The sequence below is a fragment of the Emys orbicularis genome, chromosome 2 (assembly GCF_028017835.1).
Source record: "Emys orbicularis isolate rEmyOrb1 chromosome 2, rEmyOrb1.hap1, whole genome shotgun sequence".
NCBI classification, from domain to species: domain Eukaryota; kingdom Metazoa; phylum Chordata; order Testudines; family Emydidae; genus Emys; species Emys orbicularis.
In genome coordinates, this window is record NC_088684.1 from 114162903 (window position 1) to 114187600 (window position 24698).

General features: G+C 44.0%; 1 protein-coding gene across 1 annotated transcript in view; it reads right to left on the reverse strand.

The window, feature by feature from the left end:
• Positions 1–830: 830 nt before the first annotated feature.
• The window catches only part of PHACTR1 (phosphatase and actin regulator 1), a 169490-nt gene continuing 145622 nt past the window's right edge, over positions 831–24698 (reverse strand). Inside the window, exons 9-12 of the mRNA XM_065398332.1 lie at positions 18971–19032; positions 7190–7330; positions 1883–1959; positions 831–897 (exon numbers count right to left, since the gene is read on the reverse strand). Of these exons, the coding sequence (XP_065254404.1) occupies positions 831–897; positions 1883–1959; positions 7190–7330; positions 18971–19032 (347 nt within the window). The remainder of the gene's footprint in view (positions 898–1882; positions 1960–7189; positions 7331–18970; positions 19033–24698) is intronic.

Sequence of the window (24698 nt, forward strand, 5' to 3'; positions counted from 1 at the left end):
TGGTGGGGGGAGGGGGGAGGGGAGAGATGAAAACTGCTGCAAAAAGGGGTCAGCATGGTTGCTGACTCATCCCCTGGGAATGGCAGAGTTTCAAAGGGGCAGCTCAGCACCTGAAGCCTTCCTTTTTACACGGACCAAGGCTGAAGCAGGACCCACCCTCCCTCCCTTTTAGGTGGTAAAATACCAGGTTTGGTCAACACCTGCAGTGGGCATTATGCCAGCCACCCCTTTTTTAGGGGGACTGGGAAGGAATATTTCCCTTACCACCATATTGGCTTGGGTGCAGTTGGGTTTTTTTTCACCTTCCCCACAGTGGGTTTCAGGAAGGAGCCTATTCATGCATGGCGTGATGGGCGGTAGGCTATATGTCACAACTCATTATTTAAGTGTAGGGTGGATGTCCAGTGCAGGTACTCCATAGGAAAGGTATACAGTGACTGGATAAATGGCTTGGAAAAGGACTTAAAAAGAGGTGTTCATTAAAGGAACGAATAGGGAGTGGTTGGGGACTCCTATGATTGGTACGGCAGGGAGCCAACCTCCCATTATAGCCCACCTTAACCCTCCTACACAAGGGGGTGGAGGGTGGATGGTAAGGTCCCGGACATGGATTTGCTGGAGGGACCTGGAGGGAAAAAGAGGGGGAGCTGGTAAAAGCCCCCCGGGTAATTACAGAATAAACATGGGGTTACCTGGACTGTACACTGTTATCTACCAGGTAGTCTCAGACATCTAATAATAAAGTCGTGGCCTGATTAAACCCATGTCAAATGTCTCCTCTCCTTCTTTCGGCATAGCCAGACAACACACACGTACATTCTTATTTGTTACTATTTCACTCCTTTTTCCACATCTTTAAATATGACGGTTAACGTAGTGCTAGCTGGCGGATCATTTCTGCAAATGAATGTGTGCATAAACTATGCAACAATTTTAACACAATTATAATGTATGTAAATGTAAATAAAGATCCACATGATGCAAAATTAATTCAGCCTTATGCTTTTCCAGGGCATTCCTAAGTACTAACTGAAAGAGATTTGTATGAGACCTCTCTTTCTTGAAATGAATTCCTACAATTGTTATTTGAAAAAAAAAATGTAAGTGAATCTAGTGTAGGACTTTACTAACCACAGAGAGCCTGATTTTCAGAGGTGCTGAGCACCTGCAGCTCTCATTGACTTCAGCTGGACTTCCAGGGACTTAACACCTCTGAAAATTACAGAATAGAAGCCGCATGGACAATGGTAAGGCAATCTTCCCAATCCACCAATGTGCCTCAACCCTGAATTGTTATGGATGAGCGTGTTAGTTCAGGCTCCTGGCTCATTCAGTCCAGGGCTTTTCTGCCCACACTGCCTACAAGGATATGAACGGGTGCCAGTTTTAACGCTGAGTTTGATATTTCCTCCTAAATTGCCTATGGAAAGAACTGAAACACAGTAATAGAATAACCTGAGCATTCTATATGATTTGTGTTCCCATTGCAGTGCATTAGCATCCTACAACGTATGAGCTCTGCAACAGGAAATGCTGTTATAACCTTTCTGCTTTCCTTTTCCTTCCAGCCACAAACACCATTTATTTTAGATACCAGAACAAGTGAAATGCAAAATGACCAGCCTGCTAATCAAGCAAAATAAAAAAAGAGATTAAATATTGTTACGGAAATGACACACAACTGCATACAAGCCTGTAATCTTGACGGGCGTATGTCTTGAGTGGTGAGTTGATTGTGAATGCTATTTGTGTGTGGCTATGTATCTGGTGTGTGCATGTTTGGGAAAGAGGATGCCTATATGTTTTGGAAATCAGCACTATTAATTGTTAATCTTAAAACAAACAAACAAACAAACAAACAAACAGAAAAGTCTCATCCAACCTTGTTAGATGCTTGCTTAATTCATGAACCTCCATTTCAGTGCTTTTAAATTCATTGAGCTCTTTTCGAATGGCTGCCTGCAAATGACAAAGAAACCAGTAAATATGCAAATAAAAGAGAACAAAATAAGCTCACTTTTTATTCAAAATGGTATATTTGCTTAACAAGCACGAAAGAGGCCATAAACGATGTTCTCATAGGTGGAGGAGAAAGCATATACAAGGCTCTTTAAAATATTTCTTAAAAAAAAGAGAGAGAGAAACCCGATCTAAAAATCACATGAAGACAAGAGCAGAAGAATGTTTCAGTGAGCTGTATCTATTCGAAGGGTAGGTTATTTGTAAACAATGCTGACATAGGTCCTAGTTCTGGTCCCTCAAATAAATACCCCCAAATGGGTGCACATATATGTTGCAAAAGCAAAATGAACAAAAAGCCATATGGAACAGATGAATGGCTGCCAAACTTGGACTATGCCTGACCATAAGGGAGAGAGTACCAGAGCGGAGTGCCTTTCACACAGAATGCCCTGCTGCTTATCCCTATTAAGTCAACCTCTGGGAGAGGCAGCAAGACCATTCCAGTCAAACAGAACTGCTGCAGCAGGACACATAAGTAAGAAGTAAGAAATGCCAGCACCTTGAATTGCAGCACCCACAGCAGACTGGAAGCCAGTGCAGGAAAAAATGCATGAGTGCCAAATGCTCACATTGGCCTGTTGCTTAACAGGCAGATGGCCGCATTCTGCACTAGCAGAAAATTCAGAGTGATCTGCAAGGGTGGGCCTACGTAGAGCACATAGCAGTTTCCAGTGTAGACGTGCCAAAGGCATGGGCAACTGTGGCACAAGGAAACATATTAAAAAGTTCCTAAGTCCCACTGACTTTCAATGAGGCTTGATGATCTTGGAGCCCAACACATCTTACAGTTTGGATTGCTTCATTATTTATTTAAAACAATATTCTTTCTGCAAAAAGAACTCCCAGCAGGCAGGGCCGGCTCCAGGGTTTTGGCCGCCCCAAGCAGCCAAACAAAAAAAACAAAAACAAAAAAAGCCGCGATCGCGATCTGCGGCGGCAATTCAGCGGGAGGTCCTTCGCTCCGAGCAGGAGTGAGGGACCGTCTGCCGAATTGCCGCCGAACAGCTGGACGTGCCGCCCCTCTCTGAAGTGGCCGCTCCAAGCACCTGCTTGATAAGCTGGTGCCTGGAGCCGGCCCTGCCAGCAGGAGATGGCACTAAGCAACGGAAATAGCACCAAATTCTAAAATAGCTAGAATAACTGGATAGTATGTCACACAAATCACTAAAGTCTCAATCCTGCAACTTCCGGGGGTCAGGACTGGGCCCAGATTGAAGAATGTCTAGCCTCCAAGCAGTCTCACTGTTGATGGTCTAGCCCAAGATCGAAAAACCTTTGACTTTCCCCCCCCCCCCCCCCGCTGGTCTTATCAGTTTATGCTTCTACCTTACTGCCTAATTATGAAACCTTTTACTCATGTGAGTAGTCCCACCGGTAAGTGCTACTCATGGGAGGAGGGGCTATGTCTAAGGAAATCTGCACTGGTATAACCTCCTAATACAGATAAATTACATCAGTGCAAAACGGGATATGTGCCAGTGTGATTTATCCAAGAGCAAACCGCCTTCATCTAGACCAGAGCAGATGCTAGGCGTAAGCAGACTAAGGCTATGTCTACACTGGCACTTTCGTCATTAAAATTTTTGTTGCTCAGGGGTGTGAAAAAAACCGCCCCCCCTAAATGACAAAAGTTTTAAGGACGAACAGCGCCGGTGTGGACAGCGCTTCGTCGGCAGGAGCCGTGCTTCCGACAACGAAGCTACCGCCCCTCATTGGAGGTGGTTTTATTTTGTCGCCGGGAGAGCGACAATGAGCGGCTACACAGCACACATCGCACCGGTATGGCTGCAGAGGCACAGCTGTGCCATTGTAAGGTGTGCAGTGTAGACATAGCCTAACAATTGCTTAGGGCTCCGAGCAGCTTAAGGGGGCCCCAAAATATTCCTGCTGAGGGCCCCCAATGGGCCAGCACTGCCTCTGACAAGGACTCTTTGCATGAGCTGCAGAACTGGGCCCTTTGTGCGCTTTACATACAGCATGGTTGTTTTATTTACTTTGGAAATGACTGTCAGGCTGTGCCTTATCTATCACTGAAAAGACTGACTGTTTATGCAGCAGCTCAAGGGTCTGCCCTCAGCAGACCGATTTGCTGCCTGAGGCTAGGTCTACACTACCCGCCTGAATCGGCGGGTAGAAATCGACCTCTCGGGGATCGAATTATCGCGTCTCGTTGGGACGCGACAATCGATCCCCGAATCGACGCTCTTACTCCACCAGCGGAGGTGGGAGTAAGCGCCGTCGACGGGAAGCCGTGGAGGTCCATTTTGCCACCGTCCTTACAGCGGGGTAAGTCGGCTGCGATACGTCGAATTCAGCTACGCTATTCGCGTAGCTGAATTTGCGTATCTTAAATCGACCCCCCCCTGTAGTGAAGACCTGCCCTCAGTGACTGTGAAGGGCCACACAGGCGGCTCCCACAAGGTCTGAAATCTATTACCCCATGCATTCCTGATCTATTGGTGAGATCTTAACATGCCCTTTTTATTCCTCAAACCATTACAGTTGGTAAAGATGAGGTCAGACTGAACATAATTCCGCACATCCAGAACATGGAGAGCAAGATTAATTTGACAAACAGAAAATCCATTAGAAAAATATATTTTTGCAATAAATCTTCGCCCTGGCCCGTGAAGACAGAAAGTTATTGAATAGTAGCTGTGGAGGGGAATAATCTTCAATAAGGGAGTTTTGGTTTTGTCAGAGATGGTTTCAATTCGTTTTTCTATTTTTTGTTTAAATGGTGTAAATGATGGATGTGGAAAAGCAGGCATTGCAAATGCCAGCAATCGGGATATTTTCCATAGGACCTGACCTCAAGCGGGAAAAATAGATTTGTGCACTTTTTTTGCTCCCTTATACATGCAGAAGGAATATCAAGCCTTGTTTCCTCTGTTTTGCTGGAGGTCTTGATCAGCGACCGCCAGAACTCAGTGATACAGACTGGCCTTCAACATACACCATAAATAAGGGTCCAAGCTCCATTTCCCTCCCATATTTACTTTCTTTTTAATACTGGTACTTAGCACTTTTATACTACTTTTCAGTCAGAGATCTACAAACACTTTACAAAGCTGGACAGGCACTATTATCTCCATTTTATAGATGAGGAAAAATAACGTACAGATTGGTTGAGTTACTTGACTAAGGGCTTGTCCACAAAGGAAAGTTATATTAGTATAAGCCAAGATGTGAATTGAAACTGATATAGTTATCTCAACATAATGCCCAGGATGGACAGTCTTATTCTGGAATAAGTAAAGGCTTTTTTTGGTTTGGTTTTCATTGCTTTGGAAGGGATTAAAGCTAAACTGAAGAAAGCCACTCTTGTACTAGAATAAGAATGTCCCCATGGGTAGTTATATTGATATAACTATATTGGTTTAGCTATACTGGTATAACTGCTAACACATGCCTGTGTAGACAAGCCTTAATTGCACAGTTAGTCAGCTGTAGGGTCAGGAATAGAAATCAGGGCTCCCAGTTTTATTTCCTGTCTACTGGACTACACAGCCTGGTGGTAACATGCTGGGCTGACACAGTTCCACATTAAAAAAAAATTTAGATCCTGATTTCCATTTAAACTATGGACCCTTTAAATCACAGTGGCAATGTAAAGGGGCCAAAGAGTGGGTGTAACATTTCTCAGGCCCATAGTCTTGTCTGTCTTGAGAACGGCAATAAAAAGTTTAAATTTCTCTGTCTCACTTTGTGGACGCTATCACCTTGTCTCTGCTTGAGACAGACATTGCACTCTACATAGTAGGACAAAGAAACAAGTGGAAACAGCCTGAAGTGTGAATACAGTCCACCTTCTTTCTGCAACCTCAGTGTTATTTATATAATGTCAGGGCAGTAAGCCCTTTGCTGCTGATTCCCACCACAGACTCAATGTGGTGGTAGAATATAGGAATAACTGATGTGCCAGACTCCACTAACACTCAAAAAAAGGTGCACTTGATACAGAGAACTGCTTTTCTCAATATATATGGCACATAAGACAATAATTAGGTGGTTAAAAAACTTTTGGGGAGCAGGAAAGAACATAACATAAGAACAGCCATACTGGGTCAGACCAATAGTTCATCTAGCCCAGTATCCTGTCTTATGGCAGTGGCCAATGCCAGATGCTTCAAAGGGAATGAACAGAACAGGGCAATCATCAAGTGATCCAAAATCATGTTCTATCCCTCCTGTCTTAAGATAAAGATAAAATTAAAATTTTCAAAAGCAACTGAGACCCAGTGGCTTTCTATTGGACAGGTGCTTTTGACAATTTTATCAATTGACATTTTGCACCCAAGGATTGATTAATTATGTGACTACAGTTTTAGTGAGTGCCACTGCGCTACTGGTTCATTAATTCTGTCTCCAGGTATCATGTGCAACCTTGCTTGTAGGAGCTCCCCACCCATAAACTGGTAGAATTATTCAGCGCAACCAACCAACACACACGCACAAATACAAGGGCAGTCAGCAAGGTCTCTTCCTCAGAGATCCTGATTCCCCTCTAAAGCTGATTTTATGCCAGTGTAACTCCATTGATTTCACTGGGATTAGTCCTGGTTTACCGGGATTGGCAAATGAGGCTTAACATTTACAACAAGAAAACAAAATACATTAACATCAGCAGAAAAGGAATAGAAAACTCATCAGCTTGGGATTCAATACAGCCCTGCAACTCTGGATGGTCAGTACCCTCCCAAAGGCATTTCACCCTCTACCTTCCAGCCAGCCGCTCTTAGGCCTTGTCTACATACAAAAGCCATACTATTTTAACTCTACAGGTATAGATAAAGCAGTACAATCCTTCTAGTGTTGATGCAGTTATATGCCAGTATAAAAGAGGTTACACCAGTATAGTTTATTCCTGTATAGGAAGGGGAATAAGTTATGCTGATATAAAGCACCTTTATATAGGTATATCTGCATCCACGCTAGGGAATGTTCTGGCATAACTATATTAATTACGATCACATTCCTAACCAGCATAGTTAGGCAGGTACAAAATCTGTGGGCAGACCAGGCATTATAGCCTTTCCCCTGGCCACCTTTGGAAGGAGACTGAATTGAGGTTAGGCCCTTGTTCGCAGTGTCGTGTCACACCAGCATTACTGAACCTTGTGATCAATACACAGCTGCTACTGGATCCTAAGCTCATTGGGCTTACTTTGTCGGCGGCTGAGAGTCGCGTCCAGGGTTTGTCCGCCCTCCTGTCATAGTCCTGAGCATCTGCCACTTCCACATAGTCACTGAAGCGGATGAGGATCTTTTTCTCACGCAGCTCTTCCACTGTGGGCCTTTGGCTCAGCTGCAGGTACAAGGGGAGAAAGGGCACTGAAACTTAATTCCTCCCCACCTGCCAGTGCTATTCATTGAGTTATTTTACAGGCAGAATGATCATAATGATAGTAGGTCCCAAAGGTAACATGGTCAGCTTCATTGGTTTTAATTACCTTCTGCATATTCAGTGGCTGGAAGACAAACCACTGTTTTGCCTTCTGAATACCAGATATGAGGGTGCAAAAAGGCCCTAGAGTTGGAGTAGCTGGTTGCAGGAGGATCCCTCGGTGGCACAGAGCCGGCATAGCAACTTATATGCCATCCCCCCTATAGCTGGAGTAGGGGCAGTAGATTGGGGAGGGACTGGCTGGAACATCCCTATGCTTCACTGATCCCTGGCTACTGTTGATACCCAGCAGACGTCAAGCTAATACCAGAGACTGGCCCAGTGCATCACAGGCACAGGAAGATCAGGAGAACACAAAGGTGACTAGCCACCTTCACACACCTCCTAGGGAGACCAGACATCTCGATATTATCGGCACTGTTGCAGTATTAGGGGCTTTGTCTAATATAGGCAACTATATTCCCCCTCCCACCCCCCCAAAAAGTGTCCCGATTTTTGACATTTGTTATTTGGTCACCCTAGCACCTCCCCACCGCCCACGCCCACTCCTGGGTTGTGATGTGTGCTCTTTTGCTGCACTGGAGGCTGCAGGCTGAGGAAGTGAGCCTATTCCTTTCTGAATTATGCTCAAAAGGTGACAAAGCGCCATTACTTACCATTGTAATACCTCATGGAAAGGAAGGCAGGATGGCTTTTGCTCATTTAGCTTTTCACTTTATGCTATAGTTTGATTTTATGTCACAGTATATTGGATTTTTTTAACAGATTATATTGACTACAAGAAAAAATTTCAGGCACGTATTGCATCATGTCAAGAAACCATCTTCATTGTTCCAAAGCAATTTTTCTGAGTTCTGCAGAAATGTAGGCCAACCATACTTAAAAACACAAATCAGAAATAATATGCCCATGGTCCACATATACCGTAGTCAGCTATGTGCATGTATCCAAGGGCAGAATTTGGCTGTAAGGGATTTATTCTCTTTGAATGCACAGAATTCCCATTACTGTCAATTGGAATTATATGTACTTTTCTAAAGAAGAGACTATATATACACGTATTCGATGCAAACAGTTGCATTAATCCAGCATTATGGCTGAACAGTTAAACTCACAGTATGTAAGAAACTGCAAAAGTTAAAGTTCCAATAGCAATTTTAACTTGGCCATGTTGCCCATACAATAAGCCTTATGGCACAAAATACATTTTATATTACCTTAGACCGTCCCGTGCTTTGCTGCACATTGGGCTACCCACATTTGCCATCCTTGCCTGTCAACTGCCCTTCTCTCCAAATCTTCCCATTTCATGTTGAGGTGCTTGATGTCGTTCAGAACTGTTCGTTTCCATGTTATTCGCGGTCTTCCTCTTTTCTTGCATTTTCTGGCTTCCATTCAAGGGCGGTATTTGGTAAGCGTTCTTTTTCCATTCTCAACGTATGTCCCAGCCACTGATGTCTTCTTTTGTAGATTATTTGTGAGAGGGTGCCTTGTCCAGAAATTTTTCTGACTTCTTCATTTGTATTCCTATCTCTATATGTTATTCCCAATATTCTTCTCAGACATTTGTGATGAAATGCAACAAAATATGGATGGAGGAGAAAGTGCTGGAAGAATGGACCCTCGATATCATAATCAAGTTACCAAAGAAAGGTGATCTAAATAATTATTCAAATTGGAGGGGAGTAACACTTCTATCTGTCACAGGAAAAGTATTAGCAGCAGTCCTTCTGAACAGAATGAAAGAAAAGATGGATACCATCCTACGTGAACAACAATCTGGATTTACACAAGGGAGATCGTGCACAAACGCTATTTTCACCCTGAGTCAGATTATTGAAACCACAGTTGAATTCCAAGGCAGTCTTGCCATCAATTTTGTGGACTTTCAAAAGGCATTCGATAGTGTAAATAGAGAAACAATGTGGAAAATTGTGAAACAATATGGAATTCCAACAAAATTAATCAACATTATGAAGGCATTCTACGCCAACTCAAAATGCTGCATTAAAATGGAAAATGGATTGAGTAAGCCATTCAACATTTTATATACATAACATATAATGCTACCCAGTTAACCAGAAAAACAGAAATGGTAAATACTACACATGTGCAACATAGCTGAGCTAATAGTGCTGGGATAATCTTAGCTTTTGCATTTCTTAATTTTGATTAAAAGTTTCAAATAAGCCGAAGGGCAACATTTTCAAAAATGTCTAAGTGACTTACGAGCCTAAGTCCCATATTTAAAACTGACTTAGGCCCAGATCCTCAAAGGTATTTAGGCCGTCAATCAATACAAGTTAGGTGCCTAAATACCTCCCCGCCTAAATACTAGTGACTTTCAATGAGCTTTAGGCTCCTATGTGCCTAAATTGTTTTTGAAGATCACTTAGATGGTTTAAAAATTTACCCTTTGTGATTTCTGTGCAACTCCAATGTTACATTAACAGTTTTTCCTCAATGGTACATTTCCTAAGCTTTTTAAAGGAACAAAGATTAAAAAAAGCCCATACTTAATAATGATACCATTTCAATGGTCCCAGTTAGGTTTTGGTGTTCACACGTCGCTGAGGTGAATGGGGTTAATTCCTATATTTGCTGCTGCTACTGTATGGATGAAAATACTTTTCTGCAAGGCTGATTTAACAGGGAAGGACCTTATTAGTTTACAGCAGAAAAAAGAAAGATTACTATTTGCAAAATATTGCTGATGCAGCCAAAATTGCAGAGATTCTAAAAGCAGCTATTTTCTCTCACACCATCTTTGATATGAAGTCAGAGTTTTATGGGAGGATTTTGTGGTGTGTATTTAATTAAAACAATTACAATCGCTTTTACGCAAACTGTACTAACAGTGGCCTGAGAACAGTAGCTACTGCCTATGCCCAATCCCACGCTCAGGAAAAACAGCAGACACTGAGTATGCCGGGTTGGACGGGGAAAATGCACATTGTGATGTCAAAGTGGGGCTTCATTAAACTCTGCTAACAACATCCCAGACCATCTTGTTTTTTGAAAACAACAGTGCATCTCGGCCTGTACAATATTTTTTGATACTTTTGTGAACTATTTGTTCCAGACAATAATACAAAGCTATCTTAGGGATACACAGTACTTTGTCAGTCAAGCTGAAAAGAGAAATGTGTATAAAGTACAACTGTCTCTGTGGTTCTGTCAACACTACAGAGATAACCAACAACCAATAAAGTTGGCTGAAACATGATTATGTTATAAACACACTCTCTTATTACTTATCAGGGCAGAAAAAGCAAAACAACCACCTGCAAAACATGGTAAGGAGCTATTTATAGCCTATATCAGGGTTAATACATGGTTCTTGAACATGTTTTTTTCTGTCCTCAAAAGCAAGAAAAACAAAACATGTTTGGGCTGTAACCATGGTAATTTCCATCTTGTAGATGGTCCTTCTCTCTGTGTATTACAGCTCACATCAAATATGATTGTAAATTATGTATTAGGGGTTATGTACCTTTTAAAATAATAGAGAAACAAATGCTGTCAACTCTGTTAATATTACAGCATTGCTGTTCAGGCAGCTCTGCAGCAGTTAAACATGATTATCTCTCCTCTAAATTTTTATCTAAACCGCAAATGAACCAGTAAGAAAATACCCAAACCACCGCTACATTTAAATAATATCAAGGCTGGAACGAAAAGCCAGGACATTCAAAGATAAGGTTGACACTCCATCTTTTATTAGCCTCAATGTGCTTCTTTTCCCCACAACATGAATTAAGGATGAAGTGTCTGTGTTATCTTTTCATTTCTGAGCTCTTGGCAGTTCATGACAGACCCTGGGCATTATTTAAAAGTAGGATTTTTTTTTTTGGTATTTAATACCCTATTTATATAGTAGGTGATGACATTTGATCAAAAGATGAAAGCCTGTAAACTAAATGCAGTTTTCAAAAGATGGATTCAAAGGAAACATTGAAGTCAATTTTTACAGACTTTGACTGATAAATTACTGCAGTCGTTTTGGGGTGAGGGAAGGCTTTTTTTCTTTCATAGCTCCTTGCCCATTTTCCACATTTAACCTGGTTTAATATTTGGGCGATGTTGCCATACTAAATAATTTGCTTATTTTCCCGGCAGGAGGCAGACACGAGGATGCTGTTTGATGCACCGTGGCATACAGTGCCAAGCTGGTGTGTGGGTATATGGGTGGTGCCTCTCACATGTCCAGGAGGCACAGGCACCAAGCGGCTTCAATGCCATGGAACTTTGAAGTTTATTTCATTCAGGTGTGTTAGCTCAAAATTGCAACAAAGGCTTGAACAGCTTAGGAGTAGGGCTCGTAGGTGCTATGGTAATACGAAGAATATTAATAATTATATATACTCACATATATAATTTTTATAATAAAATCATATTTACACACACTAAATACTCAGTATGTTAAACCAAATAAGGATCTGGTAATAATAAATAAAATAAGAGACTACTACAAAGAATGTGTGTGCTTTAGACAGACAGCAATAAATACAGCAGTTATCGGTTATTTACATAGTTAACATACTGATCTGTTAGCAATTCATTTTGGTTCTCTCTTTGGATTAAGTCTTGTTATTTACAGTCTCTCTTAGGGTCCAATACTGCACAGGACGAGCACCTCTTGTGCACTGCTAAGCATCCTCAGCTCCCAGTGGGTCTGATTCTCCAAGGTGCACAGAACCCTCAAATCCTACTGACCTCAGTGGAGTTCTGAATGCTCAGTACTTTGCAGGACTGGGTCCTTAAGCAGAAAAACAGTATATGCCACTTCAGTGTTTGTTCATGGCAAGGACATTCAGGTGATTTGCTCTGAGACCTTTGCTGGGAATTTAGTTTATATCTCATGAGTTACCGTATCTTGGGTCAAAAATAACTACTTAGTGGACAACTAGTAAAACTGATGACTGCCTCCTCATAATGGTCAGGTGGGTTACGTGACCATTATAAAAACAGGGAAACCTGCCTGAAGCATTCAGTCAAGAGTCTGACAAAACTGGTTGCTTAATGAAGGTGGTCTACCAAAAAAGATGGAGAAGAATTGTACCCAGTGGATGAAGTCCTGGCTTCATCAAGTCAATGAAAGTTTTGCTACAGACTTTAATGAAGCTAAGCTTTCTCCCAGTATGCTTAGGGATGCTTTGGGGCAGTGTTTTAGGACGGGAAGTTTCCTAAAAAGGCTGGTGTTCACTAGTACAGGTTTCAGTGTCAATATCTGGAATGAGCCCTAACATTTTTTTAAGCAACATAAAATATGGGCAGAGGGAAATCTCATTGCTCCCATTTGTGATGCCAATGAGATATACATGCATCTTTTCCTCCTTCTGGTGTATACAGGGGGTGCATGTGTGTGCATATTGGGGAGCTGGGGAGTATAATCCCTGGGGCTGGATATTGGTCTCACATTAGGGAAATCAGGAGGAACTCCCCTGAAGTCAATAGAGTTCCATCAGTGTAAATGAGATCAGAACCAGCCTCTGTATGGAAGCAGGGGTGGGGGGAAGAAGGGGATTTCTTTCAATGTCGTCAGGAACTCTGGAGATAAAACAGCAGCTAATTTCAACCTTTGTTGATAACCCCGTTTGCAAGCTAAAACAAACCAAAGTGCTGTCTCCTCAGGTTGGCAAACCAAACCACCGATCCCCTGTATAGCCAAGAATAACGTAGGGTTCAGCAATCTGCCCTGAGGATGTTACTGGGTATGCAACTAAATGCTGAACTTGCTCTGCACTAAGCGTGCCTTTGTGGGGTTTAGATTAATCCACTTCCAAAGTGGCTAAACCTATATCAACCAAGGAATTGTTAGTGAGGAGTAAGAGTGTCCACATGGGAAGCTAGTGCAGAATAGCTCTTGTGTACTAGCTATTATGGGCTTTTCGCCACAGGCAGACAAGCCCTAAGATGTTGCTGTATCCCGTCACTTATTCGTCATCTTCTTAGGGTTCTATGGAAATTCTAATGGGGAATTTACTCTTACCCTATCCACCCCAGTTTCCATCAAAACTCATGCACCGGTAACAGACGATAAATTCCTTGCAGCATTTCCCGATGACTCAGAATCTCTAAAGGAAGGTTACTCACCTGTAATCAGAATTCTTCAAGATGGACTCTGAATGGTCACACACTTTGGATATGCCAGTGGTGCAGGTCATACTGGGGTAGCTTCTAGTAGCAGCGTCTGTTGGAGTGCCCCTTTCCTCGTGGCTCTGAATGGTTGGAGGGCAGGGCTATACCATGGGTGCCCGGTGGGCCAACCACCTCAGTTCTTTTCTTCACCCCCCCCACCCCCCAGGTACAAAATTGAAATTAGGATTTGGAGGAAGAGGGGGAGGTGGGCAGGGAGGATGAATGTGCAGAGTCCACCCTGAAGAATTCCAGTTACAGGTGAGTAAACTTCATTCTTCTTCAAGTGGTCTCTGCACATCTGGGGAGTTTGTCAAGCAGCATTATTCTCTCTGGACGGTGTGATGGGCTGCCTTGCTTAAACAGAGATTGTCATACGGCGTTACCAGATTGTGGACTTTACTTCCTCTCGCTCTTTGAACGGCAACCACCACCACCAACGAAACTGAAGCTGGATGCGTCTGCCAGGATGGGAACTGGCAGGATGCAGTTGGTATAGCGTGTCTGATTCTTTTAAATTGTCTGTCCAGATGATGGATTAGCCAGGTACTTACTGCGGACACTAATAAACCATCGAGAGCTGGCAGGGTAATCTTACTTCTAGAAAGTGAACCCAGAACACTGAAAACCAGGTGTGTCATTTCTAAGGTTACCAAAGGGAGAGTTTAGAAAAACGGCAGGGCAAGAGACACCCCCTTGGACCCTGGTTTCTTTGCTGTTGTTAATTCTGACATATCAGATCCTTAGTTAAAAAAAAAAAAACAAGAAAAGAAAAGAATAATGTAGAACTAATTAAAATCTAATTGAAGGCTGCTGCACAGGGAATGATCCAAAGACCTGGCAAGGCTCCTGGTCCATCTGCTCCTGTGGTTGGAAGGAACGAAGGTAGTCTGTGTGCCATGCCCTGACATTAGGAGCTGCAAGGGGAGGAGCAGGGGCCAGGAGAGTGCTCCCCAACGGGCATTGCTAACTGAAGGTTCTGCTCGTTCAAGATGCACTGTCAGTTCATCCCAAGAGTGGGAATGTGCAGAGGCCACCTGAAGAAGAACATGAAGTTTTGGCCCTATGTTCAGTAAGAAGCTGCAGAGAAGGCTGAGGTGCGACCGCTGGGCACTGTATTCACACTCTCACGGGCCAAGACAGCCTGCGCAGTGATGAGCGCTATGTAAATAACTAGAGAGAGATGTAGGTACATAGTGAAATCCACAGAAGCTGGAATTAAGACTTCCAGGACAACACAGGCAAAAAACCAGTTTACAAAACCAAACTGAACTTTCTGTGGGTTAGGCTATCAGCATTTGAGCCATACAGGAAACAACTGTCACATTTTAAGTTGCCATACGAAAGAAGGAAGAGGAAACAATTTGTACAGACTCCTCAACAACCCCTGTGATGTTCATCTGCAGCCTCGGCTGCCTTCCCTCACCATCCTGAAACTCCTTGATGCATCCTGTTGACCCACTCTCTCCAGTGCTTCCCCTACTATGAAGTTTCTCATCCATCTACAGTGCCCCCGGACCACTGATCCATTCTTTAGGACTTCCACACACACCTCAGGAATGCGTTACTCTGTCCCTGATCTGGATCTAGGTCCGTGAGAGATTTATTTCAGGTTTCAGATTTACAGTAAATCTAAGTTGCTCTTTGAATTGCACTGAGGATTTCTGTGTAATGAAGCTTATGAAATCATCAACGGCTCCTTTCCAGTCCTTTCTGGGCTTTGAAGAGGTCTCCATTTGGATGTCTGTATTAAAAATGTAACCTTTAACAGTTTGCCCATGGGGTAAAATCTCATGTCATTATAGTGCGTCATATTTCAATACATCATCATCCTGTGACAAAAGGCCAGTCCTAGAAGATTTTCAAGGACACGGTCAGTGGTGCCCGCAGCCACACGTGTATTATGCATGGTGCATAGCAATGGCAGGGGTACCAGTTGGACAGTAGGTTTGCCCAGAGGTGGTGGGGGGAAGGGAAAGGGGCAGTTTGCCTTAGCCTCCCATTTGAGAGGGAGGCCCCCAAATCAAATGGCGTTGCGACCTGGCATGCGAGGTCACAATGCCACTCAGGTTTCGCTCAGTAGCTCCTGGATGGAGTGGTTGCTGGGCAAACCTGAGGGTGGTTGTGACCCTGTATGACAATTTGCAATGCCCAGAGCTGGGAATTGGGCCCAGCCCCATGGGACAGGCGCCCAGCCGCCGCAAGGCGAGCGTGGTTCACGTGAAGAATTTCTGGAGGTGCCCCTGGTCACTGAAGTGGAACTGTTCCATTGAAGACAGGATGGTCTCACAAAATCAGATGGGTAACAATTTGTGTTGTTTAATGTTTTTACAGTTAAGAGACTTTAGAATGGACACTACAGAACCATCTTTCCCTGTTGTTGTTAAACATACAATGCTTCTTGAATAAAGCTCTGCATATATTTCATCACCTTGAATTTGCTCTGTGTGTGCGCGTACATTAAATACCACCCAGAAACAGGCAGGTATAGTGGAGTAAACATTTGGAAAGACCAGTTAGCTTTGTCCCTGATCTCAGGTTTAACATCCTTTGTTAATAAGACTTCAGTACAGCTGGGCAGAGAGAACCTGCCCCGGTACTCAAGATGCAGAGACATATCTGGGCCATATTCATGAAAGTGAGAGCTTGGGGAATAATTGTAATCTTTCTGAAATTCACCAGGTACTTGGCGTTCCTAATTGTTATTTGTCAACTTTCAAACTTTATTCATTCCTTCTCTCTAGTGATTTCTGAGCATTTGTTATCTACAGGGACACAGTACATTCGTAGATCACAGCAAAATCCAATAGTAGTGAAGTACCATGGTTCTTTCTGTATAATTACAGGCAATTAGAAGCTGTCACTAGAACAATTAGTTTAAAAATTGAAAACAGATAAACCACCTAAGCCATGTATCCACTTAGGGCCTGATCCCAGGAGCTTTCCATGCACAAAGCTCCCACTGAAATTCAGTGTGATTATAGTACGTGTAGGGCTCATGAGATCATATCCTTATTTAGTAAAAGTCCAAAAACGGCCAAAAGGAACGTGTCTAGAGTGTGATATGAGTGTCAAAGAACCTAGTTTAATGGGAACGGAGGGTGTGCAGTAACAGACTCAACTGTTGCTATTGTTTGCAAGTGCGAACAGGAATTGCCTGTCAAGTAACTGAAATCTTCAGGATCACAGGTAGAGTTGCAGTTATACAGTAGACCAGTGGTCACCAACTGGGATCTCCCAGTTGATCGCGATCTCCAGTGGCACAGCGGGGCTGCCGCTAAGACAAGCTCCCTGCCTGTCCCGGCCCCATGCCGCTCCCGGAAGTGGGCAGCGTGCCTCCGGGGGCGGGGGTCTCCCTCCGCACGCTGCTCCTGCCTGCAAGCACTGCCCCCGCAGCACCCCAAGCCCCAGCCCCCCAAACCAGCCCTGAGCCCCCTCCCGGAGACTGCACCCTAACACTCTGCCCCATCCCTGACCCCCCTCCCAGAGCCAGCACCCTGTACCCCCTCCTGCACCCCAACCCCCTGCCCCAGGCTCAGCCCAGAGCCCCCTCCCACACTGCGAACCCCTCGGCTCCAGCCAAGAGCCTGCACCCCCTCCCCAACCCTCCACCCCAGCCCGGTGAAAGTGAGTGATGGAGAGAGCAGGGGATGGAGTGAGTGGGGCAGGGCTTTGGGGAAGGGGATGGGTTCATCCTAGGTTGCCCTTAAATTCAAAAAGTGATCTTGGGCGTAAAAAGGTTGGAGACCACTGCAGTAGACAGAACACTTTAGTCGTTGTAGTGGTGACCTCTTCAGTGCAAGTAGCTGCTCTTGCCTTCTGCATTTCCTGAAGGGCGGGTGTGTGGCGGGGAACTGTACAGTGACAGGGCAGGTTGGTATATGAAAGCCAGATTCTTTGGCAATTATTTGTGTGTGTACGCAATGTTTCTATCTTGCATGTTTGTTTAGCAAATAGCACTACCATTTGGACTGGATTCCTGTACATGTTTGCCTGTCTAAATATAACAAGAATGAAAGACTTGCAAAATGATATTTGCAATTTCTGTGCAGAGATTAACCCAAGCTTTGCCTTGAAGTGTGAATTGATTCTTTTCCTCAAACATCGGTATAACAGGATGGCAGTGGAAATGTGCTTAGTCTTGTTGTCAGGAATTTATGGGTTTTTTTTAAAACATTATAGCTCAGTGGGCGATCCTCATCTGTAAATTGGCATAGCTCCATTGACAAGATAGAGCTATAAACTGCCTCTGGGCCATTATTTCTAAGGGTGAAAGAAGCCAGGTTAGACAGAAGACGAACTGACCCAAATATTAGCCTGGAATTAAAACTTTTGTTTTCATATTACAACATATATCCTGTTTATAGTCCTTTATCACTTTTATTATTTATATATGTTACAACTCTCTATTCAACTTCTTGGTGTTTATAAAATTGTTTGGACAAGAGAATTATTTAACGCTATGAGTTCACAGTAGTGCTTCTTCCATCTCTCTCCTCATATGGGAAATATTGATATAATTGCCAAACAAACTTTATTTAAAAACAACAGGCAAGGTCCTCAACGAATATAAATTAGTATAGTGCCGCTGAAATCAATGGCTCTAGGACAGTGGTGGGCAACCTGCGGCCTGTCAGGGTAATCCACTGGCGAGCCGCAAGACTGTTTACATTGACCGTCCGCAGGCCCGGCTGCCCGCACCTCCCAGTGGCCAATGGGAGCTGCGGGAAGCGGCGGAGGACTGCAGGTTGCCCACCACTGCTCTATGATGATTCACACCAGCTCACCAAGTATATATAAAATTATTACTATTTAACCTTAAGAGTAGAAAAATCATAGATGGCAAAGACCTATTAGGTCATCTAGTCCATCCTCTTCTGCCAAGACAGGATTGTTCCCTTTTCTGCACTACACACTATTCTCCACGGCTTTGTTCCTATCTAGTTTTAAATGTTAAGGCAACAGTTCCCTTCCATTAAAAGTCCATTCCCCAGTATAATGTGGCTTGAGTAGGATTTTCAAAAGCACTCAGCATTGTCTTAACTCTGCTCCCATAGAAATCATTGGGAGCCACTGACTTCAATGGAAATAGCATTAGATCAATGTTAAGCTTTTACTCTTACAGGCTACTCTTAAGAAATGCTTTCCTGCTCTTGAGCCTAAATTTTCCTTTGCTCATTTTCATTCCATTATTTCTAATAATTGCCCTGGAAGTCCCCAGAGATGCTCCTCTCTTTCCCCTGGGTTTTCGCCCTTTAAATGCATAGACAGTTTAAGATTTCGTTCAATAATATTTTAAGTTCTCTTTTTAAAAAGGGTGCTCTGGAAAAGAAAAAGGCAAAGGTTTATGCAGTCAGTAGAAAGTTCCAGCTGGACTACAACAGTATAAAAGTTGCCTCTCACCTTGCGTGTTAATCTTCTCTTTATCTCCCGTTTTTCCTCCTGCTCCTCTTGCTCATTCCGAGCTAGAAAAAGATTTACATGATTCTAGACTGTTGGCATGATCAAAATGCACAGTATGCAACGAATAAGCCTCTACATCAGTATACCAAATTCATGGTCCATTTTGGTCAATTTCATGGTCATAGGATTTTAAAAATAGTAAATTTCATGATTTCAGCTATTTAAATCTGAAATGTCACAGTATTGTAATTGTAGGGATCCTGACCCAAAAAGGAGTTGTGTACGTGTGTGTGTGTGTGTCGCAAGGTTATTGTAGTGGGGGTTGCGGTACTGCTACCCTTTTGTGCTGCTGCTGGTGGTGGCACTGCCATCAGAGCTGGTCAGCCAGAGTGTGGCAGCTGCTGGCCGGGATCCCAGCTCTGAAGGCAAAGTCACCACCAGCAGCAGTGTGGAAGAAAGGATGGCATGGTATGGTATTGCCACCCTTACTTTTGCGCTGCTACTGGCTGGGTGCCAGGCCAGCAACCACCGCTCTTCGACCGCTCTTACTTGCAGAAGTAAGGTTGGCAATACTGTGACCCCCTTAAAATAACCTTGTGACCCCCCCCTGCCACTCCTTTTTGGGTCAGGACCCCCAATTTGAGAAACACTGGTCTCCCCCATGAAATCTGTATAATATAGGGTAAAAGCACACAAAAGACCAGATTTCACGGGGGGAGGGGGAAACCAGATTTCCCAGTCTGTGAGGTATTTCTCATGACCGTGAATTTGGTAGGGCCCTACTTATATTTCAGGGCTTGTCAGATGCAGAGAAAGTCCTTCTGGGAACAGCGAACTTCCCTACTCATTTGCTACTGCACTTTCTTCTATGCATCATGAAATATCCAGATCTTCTGTCTCACTATCAGTATGAATTTTACTTCTTTGTGCGTTTCACTTTTTAGCATTACCAGGCAGACAGCCAGTGCTCCAGAAACCATTGTCTGCATTCTGGTGGCCTAGCGGTGGACAGTGATAATACAGCTAGCCTCTGAGAAGAACAGGCTGAGAGGGCAGGAGCTTGGGAAGAAGCAGAAGTATTTTTTCCCTGGCCACAGGATAATTTGTCCACAGCTACTCAGTGGAGGGTTTGGAAACGAAACTCACAATAGGGGTAGTGGGTAAAGTCCCAGACAGACTGCCATTATCTGAGCTATTGTCTAACAGAGTGGTGAGAAGGTCCTTCTGATCTGGGCCTTGCATAACACAGCACAGGAGCGCAACAGCCAACACTGGGGGCGACATGCTAAACAAACTAAAACCTAATAGGCCACATGGCAGTTTCTTACCAAGACAAGCCTGTATCACAAAGGCTCAGGAAAGTAATATCTAGCACTGCCAGCTCTATTAAACTTTCACAAGCCTCATTGATCCCGAAACGTAAAAAACAGGCTCAGGGCAAAACTTTCCAAAGCTCTTAAAAGTCACAGTTTCAAAAGTGACTTAGGCACTTACAAGTCTAAATCTCATTGAAAGTCAGTGAGATGTAGGAATTTAAACAATGGGATGTAGGCTCCTAAGTCAGTTACGGCTTGTCTTCACTGCAGAGTTAACCCGAGAATAACTTGAGTGTTGGCCGATCCAAGAGGGGATACCGGCTAGAATCAGCCCCACTTGTCAACTGCTAACACAATTAATTTGTGTAGCTCGAGTGTTATTTCACTGTGTGTCTGGCTCTCACTTGAACTAGACTAACTCAAGAGGAGTTAACTCTGCAGTGAAGCCATATCCTTATTTAGACTCTTTTTGAAAAGTTTACCCCATTGTCTAGGCACAATCAGAATACACAGATAGCTGAGCTAACTAAGCAATAAGCCACAACAAAGTGTTCATTACTGAGCTGCTGGAGCGGACTCCTAAGGTGGAGTACCTTCAATGAGTCAAGAAATAATAATAATATACTATTACTTTACACATACAGTCTATTGTATACAGTACCTTTCATCCAAGGATCTCAAAGTATTTTACAATGGTGGGTAAATATTACCCCTGTTTTAGAGAAAAGGAAACTAAGGGCTGTTCTACACACAGGGGGAGAACTGATTTAACTCAACTGGTGCTGGAACCAATGTAGCTCAATCCGGGCAAATCCCTACTGCGGGTAATCTTAAAACTTTCAGTTACCAACTGAATTAAGTTAAGCCAATTTAAGGCACTCAAACTGATCTAAAAGTGTCCACACCAGGAGTTTATTTAAAACGATGCAGTTAAACTGGTGTTCAAAAGTGGGCATAGACCAGCCGTACAGCACAGAGAAGTGATTTGACTTGTCCACGATCACAGAGCAAATTGGAGGCAGAGCTAGGATTTGAAACCGGGTCTCCTGATTCCCAGTCTGAGGCTCTAATCAGTAGAGGTGAAACCCTGGCCCCAGTAAAGTCAATTGCAAAACTCCCACTGACATCAGTGGGACCAGGGTTTCCCACTAAAAATGCACCAATTTAAGACATGCTGCGCATGACTGTCTCCTATTATAATAGGGCCCTTTAATTTCAAATGACAGATTTCCAGTAATACTTTTAAAATAAAATTTTCCGGAGGAAGGAATTTCATGCTATAGCAGAAGTATAAGAAGACAGCAGGGGACAGATCCCAAGCACCTTTTCTATACTATTTGGAATACATGTATTGCTAAATTGTTTCTCTTTTTCTTCCTTTTTTTAAAAGTTCCCTGCATAGTTTCTCCCTCCAATCAGTCCCCAATCAGACTGATTTATCGTTCCACAAAATCTAAGGAGCTGATCCTATCAACAGTTTACTCACAGAAACAGTGCCATTGAGTAAATCTTTGAAGGATCAGGCTGTGAATTGGGAGAGGTAAACAGCTTCTAACAGGGTTCAGAATAAAACAAATTGGCTGGAAGGCTACAAATAGTGGGGGAGGGATAGCTCAGTGGTTTGAGCATTGGCCTGCTAAACCCAGGATTGTGAGTTCAATCCTTGAGGAGGCCATTTAAGGATCTGGGGCAAAATCAGTACTTGGTCGTGCTAGTGAAGGCAGGGGGCTGGACTCTATGACCTTTCAAGGTCCCTTCCAGTTCTAGGAGATAGGACATCTCCATTAATTTATAATTTAAATAAGTGTCTGAAAGGGCAGAAATGAGGCTTCTCAACAACTGCACTATTTTTCCTGTCTCCTTGTTTCCCTCAGCCCAGTTACCAAGCTTTAGAGACAACTGTGTAGGGTGAAACCTTTACCAAGTGAAAGCTGGTCATTGGCAATTGTCCTTGTCTGAAGCCAGAAGGTGATTTCTTTATTTAACACATGGCTAAAATTGATGAAGTCCTTTTAGAACTAGAGAGGTTACAAAACTGTTGCTTTGTGTGTTTTGTTTTAAGTGGTCAGGAGATCCCCTCTTTCTCGCTAGCCTCTTTGTGTGAGAAGAACTGGAATTTTCAGGCCTGACGTCAGTGCCAGTGTGACATTTCAACTGAAATTGTGTCAGACCCATCAGATCCAATCTCATTGCCTTTTTACAGGGAATTCATGCTCATTGAAGGTGCCAACCTGGCATCCTTAAAAGCTGAAGTCCTCTCTTCATCACCGATGCAGTCACCCAGAGCCGGTGCAACCTATTAGGCGACCTAGGCAGTCGCCTAGGGCACTAACATTTGGGGGGCGGCATTTTCTTCAGCGGCGACCGCGGCGGCTGGATCTTCGGCTGCCCCGGTTGTCGTCGGCATTTATGCGGAGGGAGCTGGGGCAGGGGGGGCGCAGGGAGGGCCGCCTGCAGCAAGTAAGGGGGGGGCGGCAGCACGCAGGGGAACTCCCCGCCCCAGCTCACCTCTGCTCCGCCTCCTCCCCTGAGCACGCTGCCCCGCTCTGCTTCTCTCCCTCCCAGGCTTGCGGCGCCAAACAGCTGATTGGCGCCGCAAGCCTGGGAGGCGGGAGAAGCGGAGCAGCGATGGCGTGCTCAGGGAGGAGGCGGAGCAGAGGTGAGCTGGGGTGGGGAGCTGCCGCACAGCTCCCCTGGCGGGGGAGGTGGGGAGCTGCCACGGGGGGGTGGGGGGGGCGCCTCAGGGCGGAGGGGGGTGGTGGGGAGTTGCTGCAGGGGGGGGCGTGCCTCAGGGCGGAGGGGAGCTGCCTCAGGGCTCGGGGAGAGCGCAAGGTGGAAGTTGCGCCTAGGGTGTGAAACATCCTTGTACCGGCCCTGCAGTCACCATGCAAGTTTCCTCACAAACTAATGTGCCTCACCCATGCCTTGGAAGGACCCTCTGCATGGGTGAGCATCAGTTCAGGCTTCATGCTTATCCAGCACACAAAACTGCAGGGTGCTGTGTTCCTCACCCAAACTGCTTCCTGCCCTTGAGTCCTATTTAAGTCAATGGGAGTTGAGGGCATGTTGCATCTCCCGGGAAGTACTCAGCACCTTCCTGCAGTAGGCCCTCAGCTCCTCTTCTGAGACAACCCTAAATTTACTAGTGCCATCTGTGGCAGTGGATTTTGTGCTAGGAGTACCTGTGCTTTTGGAATTCAATCAGGAAGACTATCTTATTCATTCCATCATAGTGGGGCTAGGAAATGGACAGGTGATCTTTGCATGAGCAAAGCCTGGCTGAGTAAATACATTTTGCCTCATTTTGTTTCCCCCCCATGGAACGGATACTGACACAATTGCATTTGATATAAGAACACAGCGATGTCAAATGTGACAAGTGCATCAAGGAAATTTCAGCTCTAGCCACAGAGGAAAACCTACCTGCTTAACTTTGAAAAACACCATGTGCTCATTTACTGTATTGTGAATTGGGCTAACAAAAATAGTTTCACTTGTTTGGGATAAGATCTTTGGACTTAATTTTCTTGTTTCACATCATCCATCCATTTGTCCATCTAGCTATGTTCTTAGATATTTATTTAAATTGCGTCACTGAACTATTCAAGGGGGAGTGAACAATGCTGTCTTGTAATGCTGTGCCATACTGGTATCTGATGGTCCTTAGTTTAGATTTTTAATATTTCATGTTTTCATTACATAATATTTCAAGAATTTGTTCATCATGTAGGTGCTTCAGCAAAGGCGTGGGGTGGCTTATAAATACAATTATTATGTAACAATTTCCCCCCCAGTATTTAGGAAATTTTTCATTTAGCAAGACATATGGAGTTCTATGGCAGATCTATGTTTAGATCTATGTTTTATTTAGGTGCCGAAATGTAGTTCTAGATTTAGGGTAATAGTTTCAAATACATTTAAGTCACTTAGGAGCTAAAGTCCCATTTAAAAAAAAATCCCTAAACGACTCAGGAGGCTGAGTCCCAATGAGACTTAGGTTCCTAAGTGACTTGGGCATGTCTGAAAATTTTACTTGTAACAGCTTATCTTTAGAAACCTAGGTTTTAAAATGTTGGCCATTAAGTCAATGGTTCAGACAATGCGGCCAAAGCTGCAGCCTGGTCCCCCATCTCCCCCCCGCACCACTACCAGTGTGGTGGTTATTGGTCATGCTCCAGTGCCAGGTGATGTGTGGTACCAGATGGTTCATGCTGACTGGGAATTCTGGGGTGATAATATGAGCTCTTTGGAGAATTTGGTTCTGAACACATCAGCTCTTTTTTCAATAATTTCTCCCAGGAGACTGATTCCCTCCACCTGACATGGCATAGAAGTTTAGAGAATATAGTAGGAGATGACACACTCATAAGTGAATGATGACCCCATATCTGCTTAAATTGGCTCTGATAGCT